This window comes from Pteropus vampyrus, unplaced genomic scaffold (genome assembly GCF_000151845.1).
Source record: "Pteropus vampyrus isolate Shadow unplaced genomic scaffold, Pvam_2.0 Scaffold432, whole genome shotgun sequence".
In the NCBI taxonomy this organism is placed as follows: domain Eukaryota; kingdom Metazoa; phylum Chordata; class Mammalia; order Chiroptera; family Pteropodidae; genus Pteropus; species Pteropus vampyrus.
Genome location: NW_011889213.1, coordinates 297,270 through 310,909, shown reverse-complemented (window position 1 = coordinate 310,909; position 13,640 = coordinate 297,270). Strand labels below are relative to the sequence as shown.

Below are 13,640 nucleotides of genomic sequence, written 5' to 3'. Positions count from 1 at the left end.
GATACTAAAAATTATATTTTCACTAATACCTAAAATTTGACAGCACATTTATCTTTCACAGTGATTCTATTATCTCATTTTTTTCCACTAAACATCTTTGTGAAATAGGTACAAATATCACCTAAAAACAGTCTAAAAGGTCTTCAATTCTAATTCTTCTCATAAGTAGAGACAGATAAATGAAAAGGAAGGCTTCCAAGAGTATATGTTATATAATTACAATAGTTAGAAAACTGGGCAATCATAACATTTTTAGATATTCTATTAAACACACTAAGACTAATCTCCCATAATAATAAAAAAGTATGATTACAACTCATGTCAGTCACACTCAGTGGGGACCTAAAGTCAATCACAGTATGAACTACGAATATTTTCTGACAATAAACAATATTAATAGATTTTTTTGGTTCAGCACAGAACATGTTCAATTTTTTTTTTTTTTTTTTTTTTTTTACAGTCAATTCTTAAGTCCTCAAGCATCAAAGTAAAATTCAAGTTTTATTCTAAGAGAGGATTCCCTTCTGTAAATCTATATCCTATTCCAGTCAGCAGAGTTGCTTTCTGTCACCAGGCAGATGAGAAACAGTAGAGAGAACTGATTATCAGGACCACAAATAGCCCTAGTAAGAGTCAGCATAAAGGCCCACATGAAAGGATTGTGGATCCCGGTGTGCCTCCTTTATCTAAGTTGCTTTCAGAGCATCTTGCCTTTAGGGGATTCAGAAAGGACTGCACCATCAGCAAGGAGTTGTCAACCTGCTTAAGCCTCAAGTGTCTGATTTAGACAGCATTTAACTGCACATAATGTTACAAAATTGGGTCAAGGTAGTAAGGGAAAATTGGAGTCTTGCCCAGTCCCATTCATTCAAAAAAGAACCAGCGTCAACCCAGAAGTAGTACACTTCAGAGCACAAACTCTAACAAGTTAGAACAACCTGCAACATACTTTTTAGAGCAAATTAATTACAAAAGCCTTCTGCCCTGTACGTCTAAGCTTTGTTAAGTATACTCTGACAATATTTACCTTAAAAGGAGTGCCAGCATATCAACATAAGAAAATTATACAGTTTAAACAATCACCACAAAGCTTTCAATACATACCATAAAGTTCTGCTGAAGAGGGGACCAGGAATACATGATGGGAACCAACGCAACTGTGTTCAGAGATCTCATTAACATATGCTGGCTTGCAAATCCTGGGAAAATGCTCTCTATGGTACACTGAAATATAAGCAACAACATGGAGAGGGAAATGGAAGCACACAACCTAAGAGAGAATTATAGTTTCCTTCCAAATGATCCCAGTAGCCTTCTAATTCTTCTAATTCTTCCAAATTAATAAGCTGAGGGTTTTGTAACAGTCAGCTCCTAAAAGGAACCACTGCATCGTAAACCTGTGGAAAGCAGGAACTATCTCTTATTCACCTTTGTATCCTCCACGAGTCCAGTACAGTGCCTCTCACACTCAATGATGTTTATTTCAAATCTCACACTTGATGTTTATTTCAGTCTAAAAACTGTTGGTCTTGTTAGCCTGTACACAACAGCAAAGGGCCTCTGAAAGTCCTGAGAGATGAGGAGGACGAGGAAGTTTTCCTGAAGCCTAAACTTTAACATTGACATAGCTTCATAGGTGATAGGGACAGTAGAGGGGGAAGCAAAAGAAGTTATAGTCATATTTTGCTATGGGAAATAAAATTACTCTCAATATACTACCTGCTTTTTATATCTTAAAAACATTATCTCTTGAAGAAACCAAAATGATTTGTAAATTTATAATAAGGGATATCCCTTTGATCAATATACTCCTGTCCATGATCCAGGGCATTCCTTTTCCAATAATATTAAAGTACCTGACATGCCAAAGGCACAAAAAAAAAAAAAAAGAAAAAAGAAAAAAAGGAAAAGGTTGCTTTGAAGCCTGAACCAGAGTTCAGGAAAGCAGACAGTAAATGTCTTGTTTTTCTATGAAACACTCATGATTATGTTCATTAACTGAGGAGAACAGGTTCTTTCGGCTGCAGATTTACCATCTTAGTTATTCAAAGTTGACTATAATAGCTGTATCCATTATCTTTACTTATTTTCTAATCACAAATATAAGTCCAAGGAAGAGAGGAAGGCTGAGTTTCGACACCCAGAAGTACCTTTTTGAGAAAAGGATGCCCACTCACAGGCTTCATCAACTGGACAGGTTGAACGCGAAGTTTCTTCCATTCTTCATTGAGGATCTGGGTTTTTTCTTGAACCTTTGCAAAATTTGCTACATACAGAGCCTAGCAAAGTCAAGAAAAAACTTGTTAGGATTTCAAGGGAAGAGTTAAAAAAAAATCAATAACTCCACACTGGATCAATATATTAAAATATAAAACCTTTCACTTAGGAATTTTTTTTTTTTTTTTACCTTTGCACCCATATTTGCCTGAAGCCGTTTAAGTTGTCGAAGTCGCATGTATTCAGATTTAACTTTTCTTTTCCAATAAGTAATACATTTGGAAGTTGGGGGATTTGGTATATCCATTTTGCTGTAATCTAAGATAAACAGATAAGAAAAAAGCATTTTACTGCCTGAAAATAAAGCATTTTTCAAACTCAAATAAACATGGCCAGTTATGCTTTGATTTCCATTACATTTATTTACAAAAACATATGTTTAAAGAACCCCAATCTATGAGTTCAACAAAGAGTTCAATTAAAAGATTTCACATGAGTAATTCCTGGTCAGATTACCAAAAAGTTTAGTTTCTACCTTCCTGTGGTACCTTGTTTTCAATTCAGCACTCGAGAAGTTCTCCCACAGATAATTAGGAACTTGGATTACTTGGAAATTGGAAGCCTACCCACTACCTTGATTAACAGAAATGTTCAGCAAGAATCAAGTTAATATCAAAGAGCTTCATGGAAAAGATCCATACTACAAAACTATACTAGCCAAATTATCTAAATCTACCTAGCAATAAAGATCAGATATGATAACAGCAAAATTTCGTCTCCAGGTCAACAGTAAGACATATGGAAATATATAAAACTACAAATAACTTTGGTGTTTAAATTAAGTTTTAAAGAAGTTACACACTCTACCTACCTCATAAAATGCAAGGGGAAGTGTCGAGTTTTATAATGTGCCTTCCGTTCTTCAGAGGAATGGGAAGACATAAAGGCAAAACAAATGTTCAGCTTTTCAAAAGAGAATAGAGAGTGGTTTTAAGTCAGTGAAGCATATTTAGACCCTGATCCCCTCAGTAGGATGCTCCCCCATAACTACAAAGACTATGAAGTCTCTGCTGCCACTATTTCTCCATGTAAGTCAGTTCCCAATGATAATTGATGCCATTTAGGAAGGGTCTTTTATTTTTTTTAATTTTATCTTTCCAGTCATGTCTACAACTATATTCTCAAAATTATCAAGTCTGCTATTCTGCTTTTCTGAATGAATTTTTAGGCTCAGCCTGCAGGACCATCAAATATTTTAGAGAAAGAACAAATATTAAGTACATGTAAAAATTCAATAAAAATCTATAAGATTATATTTTTACTCTATATTAACTACTTAGGTTTCCTACAGAACTAGTTCTACTCATTTCACTTAATATTTTAAATTTCTGAAAATATCATGAGGAGCTATGAAGAGCCAAAACTTGAAACAGAAACTAAAGTTTCAGGCCTTGATCTTTAATATTTCTAAAAAGTGTTTTCTTTTGGAGTTTAATATCATATTTCTAAAGAAATATTTTTAAATTACCTTTTTTCCCATAAGAATTGACAGCACAGACAAGAAAACAGCAAAATTTAACTGTCAAATATATATGCCACAATCAGATCATCATTATAATATGTCATGCATATGGACATTGTTTCATTTGATAAACCAAATGGATCAGTGTAATGCAATATGAAATTTAGAGAATAAATAAAGGAAGGAATAGCAAAGAAGCAGACTTGCTGTGTTTACTGTAAATTCAATCAAGTGATTCAAGCTCTTAAAAACAAAATTCCCTGTGAGTTAAATATTATCTCTCTGGAAGAGGGGAATGAAACAACAACATAATCTAAGAATTTGAATCCAAGAATGCTAAGGTGCGAGGTTATAAAAAAAAAAATTTAATCTGACCTGAATTTCTTTCCTACAAATTGCACCATCTCTCTTCCTCCTACATCTTTTAAATACTTCCCATTCTTCTATGGAATGGGGCCAAAAGAGGGACTCTTTTTTTGAATGATAAAACTATTTAAGAACATATACCACACTCACACATAATACTATGTAGTTGTTCATATAATTTGTCCTGAACAAGCTTAAGAATAGTCTGCTTCAGAAAATGAAAAAATGGTTCATATGTAGGACAAAACTGCCCCCCTCAGAAACTTTAGGTCACCCTTATTGAGATACAAATGACCCAAATGGCATAGATTACAATTCAGTGAGACATCATAATCTCCTAAGAAAATGGGTTTTAATTGCAATTCCACTTCTATTCTTTTTGGAACTCATTTCTCTTTTTGAAATAGTAAACTTAGGGCAGGTTGCTCCCACTGTTTAAAACCGAAGATCAAGTAATGGAAAAGAATATAATCCACAGCTGCGAGGGTATGTGTGCGTGTGTGCTGGTATGTGTGTAGATTTCTTAGAGTGAAAAATATCGATATTTTTATTAAAGGAGTTATAACTGAAATGTGATCTCCTACAGTCTGTCAAAAGAGATGACAGTAAATGTACCACATTAGTCCAGTAATTAATGGCAGTATTCTAATTTTACTCAAGTACTTTATTTGGCCAAAGGAGTATACACATACACATAAAAATGTCACTGAGTTTAACCAATCATAATGTAAAATAAGTCACACTTCTTCCTTTACAATAAAAGTGATATTTGAATCTCATGTGACCATGAGCCAATATTTATTTTGCTTAGCTTTTTAGTGGGTCTTTGATGTCTCTAAAAGTTTATCTGGCAATTGGTCAGTCCCCACAGAGTGTATGAGGCAGACAGGACATACTATTTGGAACAGATATGTACGATTAAAATAAACGCGTGAAATATGGCCATAAGAGGGGTTCTAATAGTATCTGAACACTAACCAACAGGTATCACTTCAAAAGTTTAAACAAACAAACAAACAAACAAACAAACAAACAAATGAAATATTCAGCATTCATTCACTAGAACAAATTTTAAAAAATGGGTTCATTCATTTGGGCAAAGGGAATGGCACATAAAATACTTTATATTTCTACTAGATCTATTCTTTAGGTACTTAGACATGCAAAACAGCATTTATTTTCCAGTTACATTCTTAGCTAGTACTCAAGAGCATTTCATTATGTTCACTTATACATTGAGCGTAAACTCCAAAACATGCTGCTTTGGTCAAGAAATTTAAAAGTACATCTTTATATAAATAACTCCTACAACTTAATAAGATAAGCAACACAAAAAAAAAATGGCAAAAAAATGTGAACAAGTACTTCACCAAAAAAGATACAGGAATGGCAAACAAGCACATAAAAAGATGCTCAATATTATTAGTCATTAGGGAAATGCTAATTAAAACTCCAATGATGTACTATAACACATACACTAGAATGGCTAAAATTAAAAAGATTGATAATACTAATTGCTGGTGAGCATGTGGAGCAATTGGAATCCTCATATATTGCTGGTAGCAATGCAAAAGAATACAGCTACTTTGGAATAGTTTGCCAGTTTTTTTAAAAAAAAATAAAGTTAAATATACACTTACCATATAATCTGGCATATAATTTCTAATTATTCAGGAGAAATGAAAATATATGTCCCCACAAAGACATGTACACAAATGTTCATAACATCTTTATTCATAATAGCCAAAAAATGGAGACAAGACAAACATCTATGGATTGGTGAACGGATACAAAGTGCACTATATATATACAATGGAATACTCTCAGCAATAAAAAGGAATAAACAGTTCCTATACATGTACGACACATCTCAAAAGCATTGTGCTAACTGAAAGAAATCAGATACAAAAATTACATACATGATTCCATTTATATGACATTCTACTAGAATGATTCCAGAAAGGGGAAATCTACAGCGGCAAAACAGATCAGTGGTTGCCAGGGGTTGGAGTCGGGGAAAAGGATTAAAAGGAAAGGAGCATAAAGGAATTATTTTGGGATGATGAAAATGTTCTATACGTTGGTTGTGGTGATGGTTATTTGACTATGTACTTTTATAAAAATTTACTGAACTATATACATAATATGGTTAATTTATTGCATGTAAATTTTTACCTCAATAAAGCTAGTTAAAGAAAAAGTCTTTCTTGATGATATATCAATCCAGTATTTTCTAAAGACCTACTATTAAAAATCTGTAGGCAATTTCACCTTAAAAAAAACTCGAGTAACTTCAGAATGAATAATAATAGAATGATCAAAGTTGATTCATTAACGGTAAAAAATGTAACACGTATACTAATGTAATATGTTAATAATAGGGGAAACTGGATGTGAGGTTAAACAGGAACTCCCTATATTCTTTATAATTTTTCTGTAAATCTAAAACAGTTCTAAAAAAATAAAGTTTATTTTTAAACAAGATTGATAATTGGAAATAATAAGTACCTTATTCACATGTCAAATTTCTACAGGCAAAGAAAGCCATAAAAACTTGGACATCTTTCCCTAGCAAATTGGATCTCAATTTGCTTCAAAGGCTAAAATTAGAATGTAGTCTGTCACTAGTTAGAAATGGGAAAACATTGTGGAAATATTTGGGGACAAAACATTTAAGGAACAATATTCTTAGCCTTAGAGAGACTGAGATCAGTATATAAAAGTCCCAAATTATGAAGTTCTTTCATCCACATAAAGGGGCCCCTATGCAGAAAGAGCTTGTCTTAGGGGCAAGATTAATGTCTTTAATACTTTCTCTTTTATAACAAACAATTTTATTAACCAGCAGGCTAAGTATGTCTTTGGAGGCAGATGGCACTGTAGATATTTAAATTTTCCGTCTCATTCTTTCCTTTTCAGTTCATGGTAGAGTTGAAACATAAACAGTAGGGGTGAACCTACCTCTGCAAAAAGCTCTAGTAACACACAATTGAGTCATTCTGGTGATCACCAATTTCAACATTCCTATTAAAATTTTTCTGTAAATCTAAAACAGTTCTAAAAAAATTAACTCTGTGGAAAGTTATGCAATGACAGATCCTTCAACCAGGATCTATTAAGCACATCTTTAATTTATACCCTCCCACTTCTCCAAGTTATTTATATTTGTTACTAGTTTGAGCTTCTAGGCACTATACACATAGAAAAAACCTTACTAACAGGAAGCTGTGACCCTGAATTCTTATTTAATTTATAGCATTGCTATTTTCTAGTGTTGCTTTATTAAAAGAATCAGGTCATTTGCACTAGAGACAATGGTGATAAGAATTAAAGCAGGATGAATTTTTATGGGACCCAAAGGAAAACACTGGCTCTTAGGATATACAATGCTGATTTAGAAGCGTTAAAGCAATCTCCTAATAGGCTAGAGACCTTTCTTGGCTGGTTCTGTACTACACTGGCATAAATTTTAATATTTAGTGACTGCTCATTATTATTCAACAAAAATAAGACTTTTACTTTTTTCATTTTGAATTTTAGTATTAGGGCAAGTGTGTTAGAGAACATAACACACCGGAGGCACTAACCTCCAATTACTCATTAAGTAATTCCTGACTTTAAGGTTTGGAGCACTGACAAAAGGTACAAAGGAGCCCAAAATACAGTATAACAACAACAAAAGCTGGGGACTTTCTGGAATGGAGGTATTCCCTAAAAGCAGTTTTTCCTTTATAAAGCCTCCCCCTCACTCCTAATCTAACTAGTATCATTCTCTTCACTTTTCTCTATAAGCCTTTTCTAGTTTCTCTTTCACTTAACTACCCTATGTAGAAATGTAATGTGTTTTTATTGTTGCCATCTCAAATCTTTTTTGGGAAATTGCTAGTTAACAAAGTAGAAACTTTTTTTTTACAAAGTAGAAACTTTAAAACTTAGTCCAAGACAGGAAAAAGATACACTATTTAATTAAATGAATTGTTACATGTTTCATATAAGGCATAAAGCAAGAGCAGGGGCTGGTACCCACAGGACTAAGGAAGTCATTTTTCAGATATCAAAAATTAAATAGATGAAATTAATATTTTAAATAGTTTTTAAAAGGCATACTAATTCAAAGGCAAGTAAGATAAGAGAAACAAGGGTGACAATATTTCTCACCTTTCCCCTTCTCATAAGTCATCTTGGGAGTAAAATTTCATTTTTAATCCTAGGCTCCTTATTTTAGGGTTGTTTCAAAGGGAATTAAAGTAATACCATAATGAAGAGGTCATTTCAACCTCAGAGAGTTTTAAAGCTGTGCCTTGGCATCAAGTTCCATGATTGGACTACAAATACTCTGCCAGTTAGTAGCAGAATTAGGATCTAGATGTCCCGATTCCCAACCCCAGAGATGACTACTATTTATATATTCCACAAATACGTACTGAGCACTTGTGTGCCTGGCACTGTTTTACATGCTTAAGGTACATCGGTGAATAAAACATAAACATCCCTGCCCTGGGAGAGTTAATTCACACGGTGATACACACACTCAGCAGAAACCTTGACAATAATAGTATCGCTACATTTTTATAGTCTTTTCCTCTATTATAAATTTTTTTTTAAAGTACTTATCTCCTAACACATTCTTCTACGTAAATAAGTTATGTCTTTTATCAATGCCACACCATCCCGGCTCTGGGGATTCCAAGGCTTAAAATAGACGAGCTCTCACAGAAACCTCAGATAGCACATTCTCAGGCTGGAAACTTCATTCAATGCCGGTTTCTTAAACTTAAAAGCACCAGATGGGGTTTTTTTCTCTTCAAAGACATCACGTTAGCAAAGATGGAGGAACAGACCACACTTTCAATGACGTTCTAGTACGCACGCAGTTGCTCATCCACCTTGGCTTCTTTCCTCATCCTCATCCGTCTAGCCCTAGGCTCCACACCTAGGTTCCACCACTTACAATCTTATATTACACCTATGAAAGCCCGCTCTCAACATTCCACCAGAGGCACTTACAGGCTTCCACATCCCTTCTCCCTATCCGCCCCCGAAATAATTTCTCAAAAGTCACTTTTTACCGAAATAAGTTTGTCCCACATTTCCTAACAATCATGTCCCAAATACAACACCTTGACTCTGCTTCAAGGCGCTTTTCCTTCAATCGTTTGATCCCCAGGAGAATTTCGGGGTGGGCAGATATTGGCGCGAGACCAAATTTGGAGAGAAGTAACCTCTCACTTAAGGCTGAGACTGGTGAGGGGAGCGAGGTGCCCTGAGCGCAAAACCTAGGGAGGAGTCTTCACCGGCTCTACCCCGAGAGTGAGCGACCCCTTATATTTTGCACCCTAGCACCGTATTCGGCTCACCCTAGTCCTGGCCCTGTTTTTTTACTGCCACCCCTTCCTCAACACTCCCCAAAGTCATCGCAAGCCGAGACCCCGTGTCCGAGCCTCCCGGGGGACAGTCCCGGGTCACTGGGAGTCCACCTCGCCAAGGGCCCCCGTTGGTGCCACCGCCCACCCGCAGCCTCCCTACGCCAGGGCTCCCGCCCACCCGGCCCATCCCGCCCTCCAACGGGATTCCCCATCCCCGGGCCCGCCCCCGCCGCTCCTCCTCCCGACACACCGCCCTCCCCGCCTCAGACGCGGTACTCGCTGGGGGCTCTCTCGCCCCGTCGCCCCTTTTCCCCTAACCCTCGGGACTGGGAGTGGGCGCCTCAATATCCCCGACCAGGCAGGCAGGGTGCCCCTCCGTTTCCTCCCAATTCCCTCACTCCTTCGCCTCTCCCTCTCTCCGCCGGGGGTGGCGAGGTGCGGAGGCCCGGCCCCACCGCCCGGCCCGGTCTTGTTTACTCACTCACCCTCCATCCCGAGCCGCAGGGACCCGCCGCTAGGACGCCTGCGCGCCGCGGCCCCGCCCCCCGCGCCGTGGCTCCGCCCCCGCGCCTCCACCGGCGCGTGCGCACTGCGCCGACCGCCCTGCAGGTCGGGCCACCTGGGCTTCCTTCTTCGCAGGTCTGTCAATTTGGCGCCAACATCCTGAACTAAGGAGTCGGAAGTGGTGCAACCCGAGCCCGATGGTTTCCCAGGGGTGCTGTTAGGGGATAGGTAGAATTCTTGGGACACCTTGAGGAGCCACTAATATCTTCTTGAAGACCTTATCCGGAGGTGACAAGCCACGTCTCACTTCAGCATTTAAAGCCAACCCGGAAGCCCTTCATACCGATCCCTCACACCTACCAATACCCCCAAAAACTTGTGTATGTACTCTCAGTTACTCTTGCTTTATTTACATTCCACTTCCCTATTTCTGTCAATAGTTTCTTCAGTCACTTAGATTCAAAGTAGCCTTGTATCAGAGTGTCTCCTCTGAAGATACCTGTAAGTTACAAAGACAACTTTACTGGAGAGAAATTTAGTAGACATCACTTTAACCAAATGATCAAAGTTAACATCGCTAGTGATAAGAGATATTCTTGTTAAGTTGCGTCCCTCTCAATATGATGTAATAAGGGCACAAAATCACATCTGGAGTATTCCTGGAAAAAAATGCATAAGCTGAATTAAATCAGGAGGAAGCATTAGAGAAACCCAAAATAAGGAGCAACCTATGAAATAACTGGACAGTATCTTCAAAAAATGGCAATGTCATGAAAGAAAAAAAAAAAAAGGTGAGGAACTGCCCCAGATTAGAAGAGACTGAGGAGACACGACGACTAAATGTAATGAGTGATCCTAGATTGAGTCCTGGTCCAGAAAAAGGACACCAGTGGGGTAATGAAATTAGAATATAGTGCACAGATTACTTAATAGGATTATCTTAATTCCTAGTTTTGGCAATTGTACTTCCTCAACATTTGAGGAAGTTGACTGAACGGTGTACAGGAACTCTACCATTTGTGACTCCTGTAAAGCAGAAATTATTTCAAAATATAAAGTTAAAAATTTAAATACAAAATAACATCACCTTAAATTTGTCCCCAAGTATATAACTATAAAAGCCTATATTATTTTTAGAGAACTTTCAGAAAAAGAACCACCTCTATTAGGCTATTCGGCACACTTTGTCCAGTTTCTTTCGGCCCCCAAAGCCTCCAGTTTAAGAGCAAGATGAACAACTGGAAGCCAGGAATGATACAGTTATTCCTTTCTCCTATTAACCGCCTGGGGGTGGGGCTGGGAGGAGTGGGGCAGGGGTGATGGTACTAAGATTATTTTTCAAATAATCTTCATAACAACTCTATGAAATAGGTAGGGAGGATTTCAGTTTTACACACAAGGCTATTATGGCATAAAGGAGTTAAAAGACTTGCCTTACAAAGGCTAAAAATTGCTCTGTCAGATCTTAAACTCAGGTCTTTGGATTTCAGATTTAGTGTTCTTTTCCTTTTATCAGAAACTTTGGCTTTGCTGTTTCTCTCTTGCTTCTATCCAATTAACTACCAAATAAAGGCAAAAGTTCTTTATATTCAGCAGTTTACAATGATGTTCCTTTATTCCCAATGCCTTATAGATCAGTGATTCTCAAACTTGGCTCACATTGAAATAACCTGGGGAGCTTTAATATCCGATGACTTCCTCTTAACTCCAGAGAGTCTAATTGGTCTGGAGTATGGCCTGGACTTCGCAAGTTCTAAGAACATCCCAGGTGATTCCTCTGTATGACCAAATTTGAGAACAATTACACTACGTAAATAATTGTCGGAAAAAAAGAATGTGGATTATCTAAGGAAAGATGTTCAGAAGATCTGAATGTCAGGACTGAGGCTGGTGAGAAATTGGGGAACCCCCAACATATTGATGATAACTAACACTATGGGAATGGACAGCACTGCTTTGGAAGAATATGCCAACTGACGAGGAGAGCTACCAAGAAATTTTGCAATAACGAAGAAAATATGGTTACAGAAATACTTTGAGATGGAAAAGAAGGGAAGCGAGGGAGTTTATGTCAAAGTCGTAGATCAGACTCCTGCAGCCCAGCTCAAGTTCCACCTCCTTATTAAGCCTTTCGGCTCTCCTAGATCTCCTGTGCTTCAACTCCAGTACCACTGTGCACTCGCTACCATGCTGTATACCTTTATCATATCCACCAAAATACTTGGCATAAGACTAAATCCAGGGTTTAGTAATCCTTGTTCACTGTAGGATTATGAAAACAACTTTCCACATTACCAATAAGCGAAGGCTTCTTGGGAAAAATTTGTCTGCCAATTGGTTCCTCATCATTGTGATGGGAGAGAGTTTTTCCTAAGACCAGGCTCTTTCTTAGCCGACCATGGTCCATGAGAAACTATCAGCCAAACTTTGGCCAGCTCTTCCTCTACCACTTTTTCTTTCTCAACTCTTCAGGTCGTTGTCCTATGAATTCGTAGAAAAACTGTTGGCAAGTGGTCAGCAACTGGACCTTTGAAAAACAGTACCATCACCCCTGCCCCACTCCTCCCAGCCCCACCCCCAGGCGGTTAATGGGAGAAAGGAATAACTGTATCATTCCTGGCTTCCAGTTGTTCATCTTGCTCTTAAACTGGAGGCTTTTGGGGCCGAAAGAAACTGGACAAAGTGTGCTGAATAGCCTAATAGAGGTGGTTCTTTTTCTGAAAGTTCTCTAATGCAGAAAAATTAAATTTTGTGTTTAATTTCTGAAACCTGATGCCTGATTTCCCTTGGCAGCCATTCTCCTGGACTTGGCTGAGAGTCCAGCAACACTAGTATTCTGATTTATACCAGCTCAACTTGCTCCCTGGAGAAGAAGAGTATGATTTACTTGACCATTTTCTTAAATCCTCTTAATTTGCATGCATTTTAGTATGATCTTATTGGCTTTAACATGCTGTTTCTCTGACCACTGGCCCCATCGAAGCTTTGGGGAAGACTGTTCTCTTCTGAGCACTCACATCCCCATTACAAAGCAAGATTTTGTTCTACCCAGTGATTAGACATGACATGTTATGTGTTCTGTTCCTTCTGGGGCAGGCAAATTCTAAGTGTACTTTTTGTCCCTTTCTGGTCTTCAGGCCGCTGATAGGGAAGGAGATGATGCTTCCCAGAATTCAAACAGAGCTTGCTGCGCTATTTCTTTCTCCTTTGCAAACTTCCTCCCTTTCTTCCAGGCCCCTTTGGATTGTGACCCCTTGACTCATTCTGCCCCTCCTTTGTAAAGCCCACAGTGATATCAAATAGCATTTCTCTGAGGGGACACAGAGGACTGAGGAAAGGTTGGGCCCAGACAGTCCTGGACAGGGAAGTGTAAACACAGCTGTGGAGATGGGAGCAAACCATCTTCCCTCCCCCCCACCCCCACCCCCGTTCCCACCCAGAAGCAGGGAAAGGCCACCCTGCTATGGGGAAACAAACAACAAAACAAAGCAAAGTACAACCTAAAAGCCTGCAGAAGGTCACCAGAAACTAGGGCTGCTGCCCAGGCCTTGGTGGGGCCAGCTCAAGTGCCAGTCCCCTCCCTGAACACGTCTGAACATTTAGAGGCACAGGCAGTTCCAAAGCAAATCGAGGCCTGGACATTACTGAGCCTGGAAACATGGCTC

The 13,640-nt window shown here is 38.3% G+C and overlaps 1 protein-coding gene across 2 annotated transcripts in view; it reads right to left on the bottom strand.

Moving 5' to 3' along the window:
• The window catches only part of EZH1 (enhancer of zeste 1 polycomb repressive complex 2 subunit), a 30,587-nt gene extending 20,583 nt beyond the window's left edge, over nt 1-10,004 (bottom strand). The window contains exons 1-5 of one of the 2 annotated variants that reach the window (XM_023523905.1): nt 9,957-10,004; nt 3,089-3,180; nt 2,408-2,535; nt 2,178-2,279; nt 1,105-1,224 (exon numbers count right to left, since the gene is read on the bottom strand). In XM_023523905.1, the coding sequence (XP_023379673.1) occupies nt 1,105-1,224; nt 2,178-2,279; nt 2,408-2,524 (339 nt within the window). In that variant the 5' untranslated portion in view covers nt 2,525-2,535; nt 3,089-3,180; nt 9,957-10,004. Of the gene's footprint in view, nt 1-1,104; nt 1,225-2,150; nt 2,280-2,407; nt 2,536-3,088; nt 3,181-9,956 lie in introns of those variants that run through there. The other variant, XM_023523904.1, reaches the window with a different exon arrangement.
• Between the last annotated feature and the right edge of the window lie 3,636 nt (nt 10,005-13,640).